General features: G+C 43.0%; 1 protein-coding gene across 12 annotated transcripts in view; it reads right to left on the bottom strand.

Moving 5' to 3' along the window:
• The window catches only part of MACF1 (microtubule actin crosslinking factor 1), a gene marked incomplete at its 5' end in the record, with an annotated part of 343,589 nt that overhangs the window by 210,941 nt on the left and 116,668 nt on the right, over nucleotides 1–15,980 (bottom strand). For all 12 annotated transcript variants that reach the window (XM_082612369.1, XM_082612354.1, XM_082612360.1 and 9 more), the window contains one exon: nucleotides 9,856–9,917. In XM_082612369.1, coding sequence (XP_082468495.1) covers nucleotides 9,856–9,917 — 62 coding nt within the window. The remainder of the gene's footprint in view (nucleotides 1–9,855; nucleotides 9,918–15,980) is intronic.

Here is a 15,980-nt window from a genome sequence, read left to right as displayed (position 1 = left end):
TCAGAGAGATACAACAGACGTAACTGACCTCAACAGCACAGATGGTAATAACATAGTAAAGTAACTGAAGTGATGAGCTTTGAATATTTATTACCTTTATTTTAAATATAATTTATTTAATTTTAAGTTTACATAATTTAATTTTTAATAATGGCTGTGCTCAGCAAATAGCTCACAAAATTCCTGAAAGTTTAATATTTGGCTCTCACGAGCCCATGACAGTTGACTCCAACACACCAGTGGCTCTAAGGTTTCAAGACCCCTCCCTCATGTGGGTCCAAGTGTTCAACCACAGTGCACCACTCAAGAAATTAGCAGGTCATAGGAGTTGGAAAGGAAGTTTGATTTGACAAGTTCAATTTGAAGTATGTTGAATTTAAAACAACAGCAAAGGAGCTACAAATGGAAATGTTCTCGAAGCAGCTGAAAATACCAGAATTTAATCTGGGGCAGCTGAGAACTTAAGTTGAGAAGTCATATGCATAGAGGTGCTAGCTAAAGACATGGGAGATGTTGGGCTTTCTGGGTTAGGGCAAAAAAGAAGAGCAGAGTGCTAAGGACTGAGCCTGAGGGAACAGCCAAAATTAGAAGGCAGGAGATGGGAAAGCAATCAACAAAGGAGGGGGGGCGGGTAGGGGAAAAAGCAGTGAAAGAGGTAGGCAACAAACCAAGAAAGTATAATCAAGGAAGAGATGATCACCAGTATCAAATGCTACAGGACAAGGAGGACAAAGACTAAGAAAGGCTTTCTGAATTTTCCTACAAATAAGAGTGCTTTTTGTGAGAATAATTTTCTAGAGAGTGGTGGAATGGAAATCAGATTTTAAATGAACAGTAGGTTTTAAAAAGTCAGAAATTATTAAATACTTGATATTAGGGTTAAGAAAAGAAGAAACAGGGACTTCCCTGGTTGTGCAGTGGTTAAGAATCCGCCTGCCAATGCAGAGGACACGGGTTCGATCCCTGGTCCGGGAAGATCCCACATGCCGCAGAGCAACTAAGCCCGTGCACAACAACTACTGAGCCTGCGCTCTGGAGCCCACGAGCCACAACTACTGAGCTCAAGTGCCACAACTACTGAAGCCCGCGCGCCTAGAGCCTGTGCTCCACAACAAGAGAAGCCACCGCAATGAGAAGCCCACGCACTGCAACGAAGAGTAGCCCCCGCTCGCCGCAACTACAGAAAGCCTGTGCACAGCAATGAAGACCCAATGCAGCCAAAAATAAATAAATAAATAAAAATAAATTTATTAAAAAAAAAAAGAAGAGAAGAAACAATAATGAGGGATTTATCACTGACAGGTAAGACCTGAACATAGGGTATAAAAATCAGGAGTGGTCATCAAGTAATTATTTAAATAAATTACATAGGGTTGTGGACCAGGTGAGATCGTGTTATCAATAGGATACCAAACACCATGGAGTGCTGAAAAGAAAAAGGAAGTACTTGAAATGTAAAGTTAGTTTTACATCAAGGCTCCAATATCTCCTTCTGAAAATTCCGGTTATGTTTTACACCTGTGAATAGTAAAATTCAACCACCTTACAAGAAATTTAGGGGCTTCCCTGGTGGCGCAGTGGTTGAGAGTCCGCCTGCCGATGCAGGGGACACAGGTTCGTGCCCCGGTCCGGGAAGATCCCAAATGCCGTGGAGCAACTAAGCCCGTGCACAACTACTGAGCCTGCGCTCTAGAGCCCACGAGCCACAACTACTGAAGCCCGCGCGCCTAGAGCCCGTGCTCCGCAACAAGAGAAGCCACCGCAATGAGAAGCCCCCACTCGCCGCAACTAGAGAAAGCCCACGTGCAGCAACAAAGATCCAACACAGCCAAAAATAAAATAAAAATAAAAATAAATAATAAAAAAATAAGGAACTATGATAATCAAAAAAAGAAAAAGAACTAGCTAACACTTACTAGTGCTTTTACCTCAAAAAATTTTCAGATGCAGAGGGGGGATTTGGAGGGCTCAATTAACATCCCAAGATCATACAGCTTAATGACCAGGCCAATCAAATCCAGGTCTGCCCCCTTCTAAAGTCTTCACCATTTTTGTACATGCTACATTGCCTCTGAAGTTTTCCACAAACCTCCTAAGAAAAAGCACCAGAAAAGTATTAGAGGCAACCAAGTGAAGCCAAGAGTGCTCAGAAATCATCCATATATATGTTTCTTTCCAACAAATAATCACGCTGCTCTGTTAACAAACAAGATGAGTGAAAAACTTCAACTATCCAGGTCCTTGCCTGTTTGTACTCCCTGTGAAAATCACCATCAAAATTAGTTCTTTAGAAATCTCCAAGGAATATGTACAAATGGCTAACAAACTCATGAAAAGATGCTCAATATCATTAGCCATAAGGAAAATGTAAATCAAACTACAGTGAGATACCACTTCACAACCACTAGGATGGCTGTAATCAAAAAGACAGATAATAAGTGTTCATGAGGCTATAGAGAAACTGGAACCCTCATACACTCCCAGTGAGAATGTAAAATGATGCAGCTGCTTTGGAAAACAGTCTGACAGTTCCTCAAAAGGCTAAACACAAGTTACCATACAACTCAGTAATTCCACTCCTAGGTATATATCCAAGAGAATTAAAAACATATGTCCAGAAAAAAAACAAAAACAAAACTTGTACATGAATGAATGTTCATAGCAGCATTCATTGTTCACAATAGCCAAGAAGTGAAAATAATCCAAATGCCTAAATATTATGACATGTGAAAGAAGCCACTTACAAAGAACCACATATTGTATGATTCAATTTACATGAGATATCTAGAATCAGCAAATCTATAGAGACAGATAGTAGACTGGTAGTTGCCTAGGGCTGGGGGAGAGGATGGGGGGCTGGTTAGAGATAATGATTAAAGGGTACGGGGTTTCTTTTGGGGGATGAGGAAAATATTCTAAAATTGATTGTGGTGATGGCTGCAAAACTCTGTGAATACAATAAAAGCCATTGAAATGTACACTTTAAATGGGTGAATTATGTGATATGTGAATTAAATCTCAACATAGCTATTTTTAAAAATTAATGAATGGGGCTTCCCTGGTGGTACAGTGGTTAAGAATCCGCCTGCCAATGCAGGGAACACGGGTTCGAGCCCTGGTCCGGGAAGATCCCACATGCCACGGAGCAACTAAGCCCGTGAGCCACAACTACTGAACCTGCACTCTAGAGCCCGTGAGCCACAACTACTGAAGCCCACGCACCTAGAGCCCATGCTCCGCAACAAGAGAAGCCACCATAATGAGAAGCCTGCGCACCTCAACAAAGAGTAGCCCCCGCTCACCGCAACTGGAGAAAAGCCCACGCACAGTAACAATGACCTAACACAGCCAAAAAAAAAATTAATGAAATTTTTTAATTTAAAAAATTAAAAATTTTGAGACCAAGCCAATCCTCCCTAATCAACGTCCATTAGTAAGCCAAGGAAAACTCTGCTCTCCCAATTTTTAAAAGATTGGCTTGAAGTTATGAAAAAATAAACAGCTTCCCCCAATTTCTTAAACAGCTTCCCCCAATTTCCAAGTGGCTTTAGCAAAGGGAATAAATTGCACTTAAGTGCTTGGAATCAGGATCTGAGCCCAAAGGGACTTTAAATATTACTTAACTCTAATATACTCAGTTTACACATGAGAAAAGCATTGTCTAGAGAAGTCAAATAACTTTGTAAGACCATTTAGCTGGAAAGTGTCAGATCACTGTCTCTTGACTCTGAGTTCAGTGCTCTTTCCCCTCACAAGGCTTCCATGATGCTTGAAGGGTAGAAACAACATATTAACAACATTACTAAATTATAAGAGCCCCCCCACAAAAAAAGAACGAACGATCATCATGCAGCATTCTTTAACACCTGCAGAAAGCCTGATCTAGAAAAGTTTTGCTCAAAGACTCTTAAAAGAAAACACAAGCAGCTCAACTTCCTTGATCCACATTATGTTGAAGAGCAATATATAGGTCAGAGGAGAAAGTTTTAAAGAGAAGAGTATGTTATTTACTCTCATCTATACTTATTAAAAGATACCGGGAAAGTAAGAGTGAGCCTGGTAGCTTCAGATGGATTTCTGAATTTATAGATTTCTAAACTGTAAGAGGGAAAATTCCATACTGTTTCAAAGGCCAAATTTATCCTCCAGAAAAGCCCAATACTAAAAAAAACAGATAACAGTTGTCACAGACTTTTCACTCTGGAGAGAACTGTGCTCGAACGCAGGGAATAAGAGAGGGGGCTGAGAGCCCCTTTTGGAGTAAGTAGAGTGTGATGGGGAGCAAAGTGTGAGGCTCTTTGCAGATGAGAATCCTATCGCCTCTCTGTTTTGAGAGTTCCTTAAGTTTTAAGGAATCTGACAGTGCTAACAGCCAACCCTGATTAACAAAGATTCTCTGAGGATGAGGAGGATTCTAAAATCCACCAAGGGTATCTTTACTTAATAGGCAGGCACTAATGCTCAGGGAGTAGAGAATCCAAGTCCAAATGTAGAACCAAAATCTTCAGTGGGGGTCGAGATGCATTCAGGGTGAAATCAAGCCCTGAAAACTCAGGTCTAGGCAGACATGGTCACAAACCACCACCATACAGTCACAGTTGGGCAACAAAGGCAACACTCCTCTCCTCAGCATCCGACCAGCACGACTCCATCAACCTCTTAAATTACACTCCACTGCCAGTCTCCATCTCATGTGGCCACAGCAGAGGCTGCACAGGAGAGAGGGCCTGGAACCATTAGAGCATTCTCCCACCCTGTGTTCAGCTAGAGAGCCTCAAACAGGCGGAGAAAAATTGAGAACATTAGTAAAAAACTTCGGAGTTAAAAACTTTTGCTGGTTTATCTGGAATTCTTAACTAAAATTCCAGGAAGGCCAGTTGCTTCTAGACTGCATACGTGACTAAAGATGGAAAGAACTAGTCCATTTGTTAGATTAAATGCTTTCCTTCCTTTCTACCCACTAACCTCCACAGTCAGTAGACACTGACCAGAGAAAGCCTTCCTCCTCCTTCTCAGGAGCTCATGCTCTCAGTTCTGTCTCATCGTCTCAGCCTTTCTTTTTTCTTTTTTCTTTTTTTTTTTTTTTTGCGGTATGCGGGCTTCTCACTGTTGTGGCCTCTCCCGCTGCGGAGCACAGGCTCCGGACGTGCAGGCTCAGCGGCCATGGCTCATGGGCCCAGCCGCTCCGCGGCATGTGGGATCTTCCCGGACCGGGGCATGAACCCGTGTCCCCTGCATCGGCAGGTGGACTCTCAACCACTGCACCACCAGGGAAGACCTGTCTCAGCCTTTCTTGAAGTTCTCTTTGGGATACTTTATCAGCTACCAGAACCCAGAGATATATCAAGGATAATGTAAATAAAATCTCACTTAAAACTCTAGGTTTTTATTTTTGATGGTTCTTGCATATGAGCAGAACTCTTCGATTTGTAGGACTTGTGCTCTAAATTAGGTTATTTATATATTTCAGATGCTTACATCCTTAAATCTCTTTTATGATTGGACCAACAGTGTTCTCAGCTAATAAAGAGGAACTGATTTGCTTATGCAAGAACAAACTGTTTCCTAAAGAGATATTTGGGAATCCAAGAGATTAGGTCAACTAAATCTAGAATTTGAGGGGCTTGGCTGTTTTGATCTTACATCATTCTACTTGCCAATGGCAACACTAATGTAGTTCATGTGTACTTGGGGAGCAAAGCAAAGGACGCCTGAATTACAAAAAACAGATTTGATCCCTAATTCTCAGCCCAAAGTTCAAAGAATTCCAACATGGAGCAATGATTCTGATGAGCAGTGAATCTCTGTGAAATATTCCAAGATGAGAAAATGCCATTGGAACTGTAAGGCTTGGGGCCTGAGAAGAGATGAAAAATTGCCAAGGATTTAAGTAAAGCTCTGGCTGGCCTCCAATTCCTAACAATGATATGTGTTCGTCTAGTTTCTCCCGCCCTGGGCCTCCTGTCATCACACAGAACTGAGGCAGAGGTCCAACAGGCAACATCAGCTACAAGTGCAGAGCAGGGAGCCAGAGCACTTGCATCCAACTACAGAGTTTAGGGGGACAAGCTTGAGGCAGGATAAATTCAGTTCTTCCAACTGTTAAGAGATGAGGTATGAAAGCAGAGCAAGGTGGGGGCATATTCAATAGTAATAGCAAGTAATTCTGGCCAGAAGACTCATGGCTGCTCTTTAGCTCCATCCTTCACTAGCTGTATGACCTTGGGAAAGTCACTTCATTCTTCTAATTCTCACTTTCCTCAGCTGTTAAAACTGTAAGGATAAAATACCTTTACCTCCTTCAGGGTTACTGTAAGGATCAAGTCAGATTAGAATACGCTTTGTAAGCTAAAAAGACTACTGAGCTATTATTTCCTCAAGGTAACAAATCCTTATTGGGTACTTCTCATGCTCCAGGTGCAGTACTTGGCTGAGACAGAAGCACGAGTCCCAGACCTCAAGGAGCAGAGGACACCAACGTGTGAACACAGAGGCCCAATCTCTTCCAAGGGGTGTGGCACAGAGATGGAGCTGCAATTAGTTCAGTCCAAGGATGGAGGTCAGAGCCTCAGGAAGGGGATACTGGACCTGTCTTGAAGGGTAAGTGGGTGATGGCCAGGCAGAGGAGGCCAAGACATGCATTCAAGGGAGAGAGAAATGAATAAGCAAAGAGGTATGAAAGCACACAGTGTTTAGGAAGCAGTGAGATGTTTCGTACGGCTACAGCACAGGCTATGCAGGGGACAATGCCTGGTTGGAAACAGGCTCTGCACCATGACAGAGTTATGTGCCACCAAACCAGAGGCAACTAACTGGTAAATGTTGAAGAAACTAGAGGAAAATTGCAGGTTTTTTTCTCCCTGTATCTCTCCCTTCCTACTTTGTCCCGACTAAAAAAAAATAGGACACAACATCAACCTTCAAGTTACAATCTGGCAGAAAGATGAATGTTGCAGGTGCTATAACAGACGTACATAACGAATACAGGGAGGGCACAAAGGAAAGGCCAGTCAGTTCCAGGCAGGAGAGTCAGGAAAATGTCTATTGAGGAGGTGTTAAGTTGGTGTTGTCCAGGCAGAACAGAGTTGGGGAAGGTAATCCACGCAGAGGGAGCCCCATGAGCGAAGATACAGAGTCATAAATAGCATGGCAAACAGTTCAGCAAGAGCTTAAGGTCTGAGAGGAATATGACACTATGAGCCTGGAAAGGCAGGCAGACCAGTGTCAGGACTGCAGAGGTTAAGAGCACAGGTGCTAGACTTTAGGCTGCCTGAGTTCTAGTATTTTAGTTCTTCTTCTTTCCAGTGGTATGACCTTGAACAGGTTATTTAACCCCTCTGAACCTCACTGATAAAATGGGACTATTAATAGAATCTACAGCATAAGGTCAGTGAAGAATTAAATGAGATGATGCATGTAAAAGACTTAGTACAGAAAGTCTGATTTACAGTAACCACTCAATAAACTACTACCATTATCATTACATTTGTTCTTATAGAAAACTTTATTAGGAAACTATTACGGCCAAGTCAAGAGATGAAGAGGCCCTGGACTAGAACAGAGGTAATGGGGATGGAGAAGAGAAACCGGATGCAAGCATCTTTCTGAGTTCGAAGTGATTGATTGTAGTTGGTGACAGGGAGAGATGATGGGCAGGACTAAATATAGTATGATTCTAGGTTCCTAACTTGGACAGCTAGGTACATGAGTGAAAACCTTGAGCAATTTGGGATGTCTTGAATATAGGACATGTCTGGGTAACATCCAGATGACCGTGTCAAGTACACTGTGAGATACAGGTCCTGGGCTTAGGAAAGAATGCAGGAAAAGGCTCTATCATCACCTCCTTATCTAAATCTTATAGTTAGAAAATTGCCCTCATTTGTACTTAAACAAGTGGCCCTAACGAGCCATGTCTGATTTATGTAACCATCTCCCCGGCCATAGTTTACGGAACTAAATCGATAGACCACTGACCCATGGAGGAGAAGCAAACCTCAGCCAACCAGATTGCTTGTGTTTGCGTCTTTAGAATCATGTAGCTGCAGGGGTTTACATTACCATTTGAGGGACAGCCACCGTGGCTCACATACAAGCAACGGGAGGAATGCAGAGAACTAAATGTAGGAGACACACAGAAAGATATAAAAAATGAAGAAACACAAGGCCTCATAAAAAGAGAAAGAGAGAGTAACTGCCCAATAAAGTTTAGTTTTCATAAAGCTCAGATGCATCCGGACACCAGACTCTGGAGATCACCCTGTATCCCTTTTTACTTATGATTCCTTGCATTCCATGCAACCGAATGATCCCCGTGGCTAACGCAAATGAGACTGCCAAAGAAAACATGAAAATGGTTAGGACCCAGGGAACGTCAACATGGAGGACTCAGACAGAGGAAGAGAAGCCAGTGAAAGAGGCATTCATGGAGGGAAGAGGTAACTGAGGAAAAAGCAGTATCTTAGAAGGCAACATAAAAGAGAGCTTTAAAGGAGCAGTGAGGGCTTCCCTGGCGGCACAGTGGTTAAGAATCCGCCTGCCAATGCAGGAGACACAGGTTCGAGCCCTGATCCGGGAAGATCCCACATGCTGCGGAGCAACTAAGCCCGTGCGCCACAACTACTGAGCCTGTGCTCTAGAGCCCACGAGCCACAACTACTGAAGCCCGTGCCTTTGGAGCCTGTGCTCTGCAACAAGAGAAGCCACAGCAATGAGAAGCCCGCGCACCAAAACGAAGAGTAGCCCCCGTTCGCCACTAGAGAAAGCCCGCTCACAGCAATGAAGACCCAACGCAGCCAAAAATAAATACATAAATAAATAAAGTAAAATAAAATAAATTAAAAGCAAAAGGAGCAGTGACTTAGTCAACACTGTCAAATGCTACAGAGAAATCAAATGAGAAGAAGATAAAACTAGGCTACTAGATACAGCAATTAAGAGGTCACTGGTAATCTTTCCCAGAGCAGTAATTATTATAACTCACAGTTATTTGAGTTGAGTAATTATTGTAACTTAAAGGTTTGTTTTCAAATCTGACTGCCACATTAGTCATACTGTTTATCCTTAGGTGAGTATTTAGTATGCCTCTGCCTTGGATTTTCCTCTATTTAAAAATAGTAATATAAAAATAATAATAAGATCTCCCTCCAACCCTGGCCATTTTGCTCTGTATTTTAAACTGCATGGGGGTTACACCTGAATATATATATTTTAAAAATTCATTAAACTGATCATTCAAGATTTGCATACTTTAAGAGAGAGAACAAAATCCCCTCTGCCCCACCCTTCCACAGTAATCAGGTTAAAAAATTTAAAACAAGAAAGGGGCTTATAAAATAGTATGTAGGGGCTTCCCTGTTGGTGTAAGTGGTTGGGAGTCCGCCTGCCGATGAAGGGGACACGGGTTCGTGGCCCGGTCCGGGAAGATCCCACATGCCGCGGAGCGGCTGGGCCTGCGCGCCATGGCCGCTGGGCCTGCACGTCCGGAGCCTGTGCTCCGCAACGGGAGAGGCCACAACAGTGAGAGGCCCGCATACCACCAAAAAAAAAAAAAAAAAAAAAATAGTATGTAAAGTTTGGTGCAAAGTGTTCTTGGAATCCCAGGAATCACACCACGGTATCCTCAACCTCAGCCTCCTCAGGTAATGGAGGTGTTACTGTCTTCACCAAGAAACTGATCAGTGGAAGTTTCCACGTTATTCGGACTATGTTAGATATTTAAAAAAAAAAAAAAAGGTCATGTGTATCCCCATCAACTGGAGCACATGGCCAGCAACATGAACTAGAGAAGGGACTGATAGATCCAGATCAGGAGCAGCCAGAGGGGCCAGGGCGGCATCCATGAAGGGGTCTTACCTTCATCAGGTGCTTGTTGACCCACTTGGTGAACGTCTTCTTCTGCACACGGTCCCGTTCATCTGTGAGGAAACAAGGAGAAGGCACTGGCTTAGCGCTACCCGGCAACACGTTCCCCAACTACTGCCTTGCCCACACCCAGATTCTCCAGGACAGTGGAGACAGTTTCCTCCGGACTATGAGACAGCGTCTTGTTTTGGGAAGGTTCAGTCTGTCTGAACTTCCTCTTCTGTCCTTATCATGTTGTCACTTTATGCATTAGACAGAATCATGTGCCTCAAGAATCTTGTCATGGCAAAGTCTCCTTCGCATCGTAATTTTCCGGGGAGCACAGTGATTCCCTGCTTCCCTTGCCCCCAGCAAGCTCCAAAAAGCCAAAGTTGGGAAAACCCCCAACAGAAGGGGTGGAGTGCCCTTGGCATTCGGGACACTACAGTGCGGGGTTACATCTCACCCTCCACACGCCGGTCCTCTTGATCGATGCTCTCCTCCCACCCCCTCCTCCCCAGTCCTCCCTCACTCCAGCTGCCTCCCCAGCCTCACCAACCAAACTCTCAGAGCTGCCCACTATGCCCTGCCCCGCACATCTCTTCCCTCCCTCCCTTCTCCCAAGTCTTACAGAGCCCCACTTTTTTTAGTAGGCAAACTTTCATTCTCAATTTTGTTCACCTCTTTAACAGAAACATGACTGTCAACACCTGACAATGCCTGCGCCACAGAGGCCTGATCCTGCAGAGAACTCACCTTCTCCCACAACGCCACCTCCAGACCACTGATTCATCAGCTCCGTCCTTTTTCTACTTATTTGAAGCCCTTGCCCTCCACTATACCATCTTGTTCAAATCATCCTTTCTGTCATCGACCATTCCGTGCTGCCTGCCCCCTCCACGTGGCAAATCTACGTTAACTTCTCTTAACAACTTGGTTCACATTTACTATCTGCAAGGGTATCCTACGGCGTCATCCTCAAATTACTTCAGCATGTGTGTGGACAATGCATGTGAGCCTGCTTGGCTCCACTGAGCTTCAGCTCCAATTCACAGCCAGCCACCACCATGCCACTTCCTGAGCCTCATTCCTTCTCCAAACATACCTATTTAGCAGTCATTTTATCATCTTTCAGATCTCCTCATCATTCTCAACCTTCAACCACTCCCTTCTTATTTTACCCTGTTTATTAAGAACACCTAAGATCATCCCAGTCTGTGCTAGACAACATAGTTAAGCAATTCAAAGCTGCAGGCACTAATACCCCAGGGAGTCTCACCTACCTAACCTTCTACTAGTATGTTCACCAGGACAATCCCCAAACCTGAATGACTACCATGGCTTGACTCCTCCACTTCTTCTCCAACTCAGAGAAATTTCAGAAGAAAGTAGCAGAATTATGTAACTCTGGCTCACTAGTAATTCACACAAACTTCAGTTAGGTTTTCTCTCCCTACTGCCACAGTTATTCCCTTCTTACTGACTCCCAAGTAAAAGCCACACAGGTACCATTCCAAACAATGCTAAGGCTTTCTCTCCACTTCCAGGTGGATGCACTATCTTCTTATTTTTCTGAATCTATAGCCATCCAGTAAGTGCTCTTTCATCTCTTTCTCTAACCTTACCTTTACCTCTTCCTTTCCTGCTTTATTTGCAAGGAACAGTGATCTCTTCCTATTACAGACCACAGAACTTAGGAATTAGAATGGATTTAGTCTAATTCCCTGCTGATTCACAAATCCCCTCAACAACAAAGAATCATATGTTCAGAGCTGAAAGGTCTGTCCAAATCTTGCATACATCTACAATATTATTGACTCTTAAAACTTAATAGAGAATTCACTACCTCGTAAAGCAACACATACTAATTTAATAGTTCCATAACATGTCATAATCTGCATCCTTATAAATTCTACCTATTGGCGCTCACTTGGAACGGTTGGGATTTTTTTTTAAGTCTTATCTAATTTTCACTTCATAGAGTCCTGCAAGTATTTGAAGCCAGAATATTTATTAGATTTGACCACTGTCATTCCAACATATTTTGATCTTTTGATCTTCTTTAGATGCTGATTCAGTTATCTGACCTCTTCATCGTCCTTTCCAAGTCTGTATCATCTGCAGACTGAATTAGAATCAGCTTGCAGCTACAATCTCATCTAAATCACTGACATTTGTTTTCTCTTTATGGCAAGCTACTGTCTTCCTCTCCACCTCTCCAAATGCTATTTATTCTTTAAAATTCAGCTCATTCATTCACTCATTTATTCTTTGAATAAGTCCTTATTAAGGAGCTAGCTGCTTGGCATACTCTGTGCTATACAAAGTCACATTCCCTACCTTTAAAAGAGTCTAGCAGAAAGGAGAAATAACTTCAATGCAGCTTGACAAGTGCTGTTAACAGAGGTAAGCACACAGCGCTCAAGAACGTAAGAGAAATGGCTAACCTGTTTGAGTAGAGGAGGGACCCATGGGAGGTTAGTGAACATTTCCAGGTGGGTGACTAACTAAACCTTAAAAGATGAGTACAAGTTAGCCAGAAAGAGAAGGGACAAAGCTACTACATGAAGTTCTACCTAGTGCAAAGTCACGGAGATAAGAAGGAGCTCATGTTCAGACAACTGCACGGAATTAAGTATGGTTGAAAGACAGGACGTGTAATAGGTAGTGGTGACACTTAAAACTGGATAGAATGGCATGGGTCAAATCACGGCCTTTCATGACAAGCTAAGGAGTCCAAACTTTATCACCAAGAAACTGGTAAAGGGAAGGTAAGGGAAAGTATTGAAAGATTTTAAATAGAAGACTGACATGTGAGATTTGTGTTTGAGAAAAATTACTCTGGCAGCGTTTCCTGACAATTCCATTTCTCAATAGTCTCTTTGTTCTCCAAATTTTTATGGTACTTACTATGCTAATCACTCAATCCATACTTATATAATTATATAAATTCTGATCTCTTAATATGCTCATTCTTACTCATCAATGAGATCATTAACTCCTTGAGGAAAGAGATCATGCTTTACTTTTCTGCATGTCCCACAGCTTCTAACATCTAAAGCTCTACATTATAAGACTAAAATAAATCCTTCCCCTTACCTGAACTGAAAGTCAGCTTTTTAGCTATTGGAAGCATAACTGATTAGAAACCATCTGGTTTCCCTAGTGCATTATCCCCATGGGAGGGCTTAGTAGGTTAACAGAATAACTATGCGTAGAAAATAAAGAAGACTCAATTGTGTTCATCACATCTTCAGGTCTAAAAGAACTGAGGCAGTGGACTAAAAAGAAATCACATGAATTCCACCTCTTTAAAATATTGGCTAGTTTAAAAGGAAATCTGTTAACTTTTTCTTTTCCATCTATGTATTGTTTAACCTACTATAGCAAACCCATATTACTTTTATAATAAAAGAAATTCTATAAACAAAACCTGTGTCTTCAGAGTGAGAACTCTGTAAAATTAGAAACAGACTATTCTTGCTTATAAGGGTAATAAATAGAGCAAAGCAGAGTGGACCTGGCATTGGTGAAAATGTGGTGGGCAGAACTTTTAGTTAGCTTTAACACTGTTTTTCCATTATGTTTGCATGTCCCAGCAAAAAGGTGACACTGGTGTATCTGAGTTTTTACATATTGGACTAGACGGTTTTTTGTTTGTTTGTTTGTTTTTGGCCACACCACGCAGCTTGTGGGATCTTATTTCCCTTACCAGGGATCGAACCTGGGCTCCAGCAATGCAAGCCCCGAGCCCTAACCACTGGACCACCAGGGAATTCCCTGGACTGGACTCTTATAGGTAATAAATAAACATTCTTGATTGGCCAATATATGATTAGAAGACTGGCTAAAGAAACACACAGGGCTTCCCTGGTGATGCAGTGGTTGAGAGTCCGCCTGCCGATGCAGGGGACACGGGTTCGTGCCCCGGTCCGGGACAATCCCACATGCCACGGAGCGGCTGAGCCCGTGAGCCATGGCCGCTGAGCCTGCGCGTCCGGAGCCTGTGCTCCATAACGGGAGAGGCCACAACAGTGAGAGGCCCACGTATCTCAGAAACAAAAAAAAAAGAAACACACAGAATGAAATCAAAGCCAAGTCACTTGTAAGAGTTCAGTCCACTGCCTCATTTATTTTAGACCTGAAGATGCCATTAACACAATTGAGTCTTTTGAATTTTACTACCCATAGTTATGCTGTTCACCTACCGAGCCCTCCCATGGGGATAATGCACTAGGGAAACCGGACGGCCTCATATCAGTCATGCTTCGAATAGCTAAAAAACTGACTTTCAGTTCGGAGGGAAGAGGTTCAAGTACTAATTCTGAATGTAATTACTAAAAGCAACATGATTACAAGTCCTTCCCAAGAGCAGCTAGCCTGCTTAGAGCCAAGCTATAAGTTCCCCAGGAAAGGGTTTTATAGAACAACCTTGCCCCAAAGCTGGAGGATCCTTTTTTAGGATCCTATGTTGCAGACCAATCAATTACATGAACATTCTCTCCTGATTTAAGCATCAGGATAAGAGAATACTGCAGTGCCTGGATTTTAAGATCTTAGTATCAGCAAGGAAATTCATTAGGGAAGCCAAAGAGCAACTTTATCACAGAACACTCCAAACAGCTCAGACTTTTAAAGTTTTTAATAAGCTTTAGGTTTGATTCCCTATACATAAATCCTTCATTTAATTCAGGCCCAGTGAAGATCTTTCTACCTAACACTGGAGGTAGAATTTTAAGAAGGTACCCTTATGTAAGAAGAAAACAGTCAATCACAGAAAAGGTGATATTCTTTTAGATGCTTCTTGTAAGCTCAGTCTCACCAAAGGCTATGAACTGACCACGAAGAACCCAACAGGCCACTGCGAAATTCTTAGATTGAACATATTGAGGCACTAATTAATCATGTGAGGGTTGCTTAATTAGAGGGATTTACTACTTGTTTCCTACTTTATTAAGACCACTACAGGAGGGCCTCCCTGGTGGCGCAGTGGTTGAGAGTCCGCCTGCCGATGCAGGGGATACGGGTTCGTGCCCCGGTCTGGGAGGATCCCATATGCCGCGGAGCGGCTGGGCCCGTGAGCCATGGCCGCTGGGCCTGCGCATCCGGAGCCTGTGCTCCGCAACGGGGGAGGCCACAACAGTGAGAGGCCCGCATACCGCAAAAAAAAAAAAAAAAAAAAGACCACTACAGGACACCGAGCTACCAATACCTACCCTAATTTTCTTTTAGTTTCATTGGCAGAGATGTCCCTCCTTGTTACCTAGGCAAGTCCTTCCCTCTGAAATCTGGATCCTAGATCTTCCCTTCCCCTTGAGAATTTAATTCAACCACCATCCCCTAGCTTGTGTATCTTTATACCCCTCTCCTTTCCCGTGGGCTCCTGAACGGTGTGAGGACAGTGCTCACTTCTCTACTGCTGCACCTCCTGCTCCACCATGTGACCTGGCTTCCAGCCCCACAAATTCATTCCAACTGCCCTCCCCACAGTCACCTAGCTGCCAACCCAGAACACACTGGGGACCATTCCTTTACCTTTTAAACCCACTCTCCCTCTTGATTCCGAGACTTCATTCTACCCTGGTTTCCCTCCTTCCCTTTTAACTGTTCCCTCTCTTCTGTTCACCCCTTAAATGTTTACGCATTCTTAGCCCCCTTTCCTTTTTATTCTGTATTAAAGCTTCTTAAGATATCCATGGGCCTAAGGGTGCCTAAATGGATTTGCGGGGTTCGGGGGAGTCATAAACCACCTAAAATCGCATGCAAAATTTTTGGTGTTATGTATACTATGGCATGGGAAAAAAAAAAACCACCTACAGATTTCAAAAAAAGTAAATAATACCTGTTCTCTACATTCTCCCAGAATGATTTAATCTACTTCCATAGTTTCAACTGTAACCTGGACACTGACAATTCCCAATCCGTATCTTCAGCTCAGGCCTTTATCCTAAACACCACTCTCGTATGTCCAACTGACTCCTAAAAATTTCATGCTCATTTCAAGCTCAACTTGTCTAAAAATGAACTCTTCTTGTCTCCCTCTCTGCTTCTAATAGGTTTCCCTGCTATAATCTATCTGTTACAGCCTGAATGTCTGTGTCCTCCTGAAATTCATATGTTGAAATCTTACCCCCAAT

The sequence above is a fragment of the Mesoplodon mirus genome, assembly GCF_964341445.2.
Source record: "Mesoplodon mirus genome assembly, chromosome: 3".
Taxonomy (NCBI): Eukaryota; Metazoa; Chordata; class Mammalia; order Artiodactyla; family Ziphiidae; genus Mesoplodon; species Mesoplodon mirus.
This window is presented reverse-complemented; position numbering and strand designations above follow the sequence as displayed.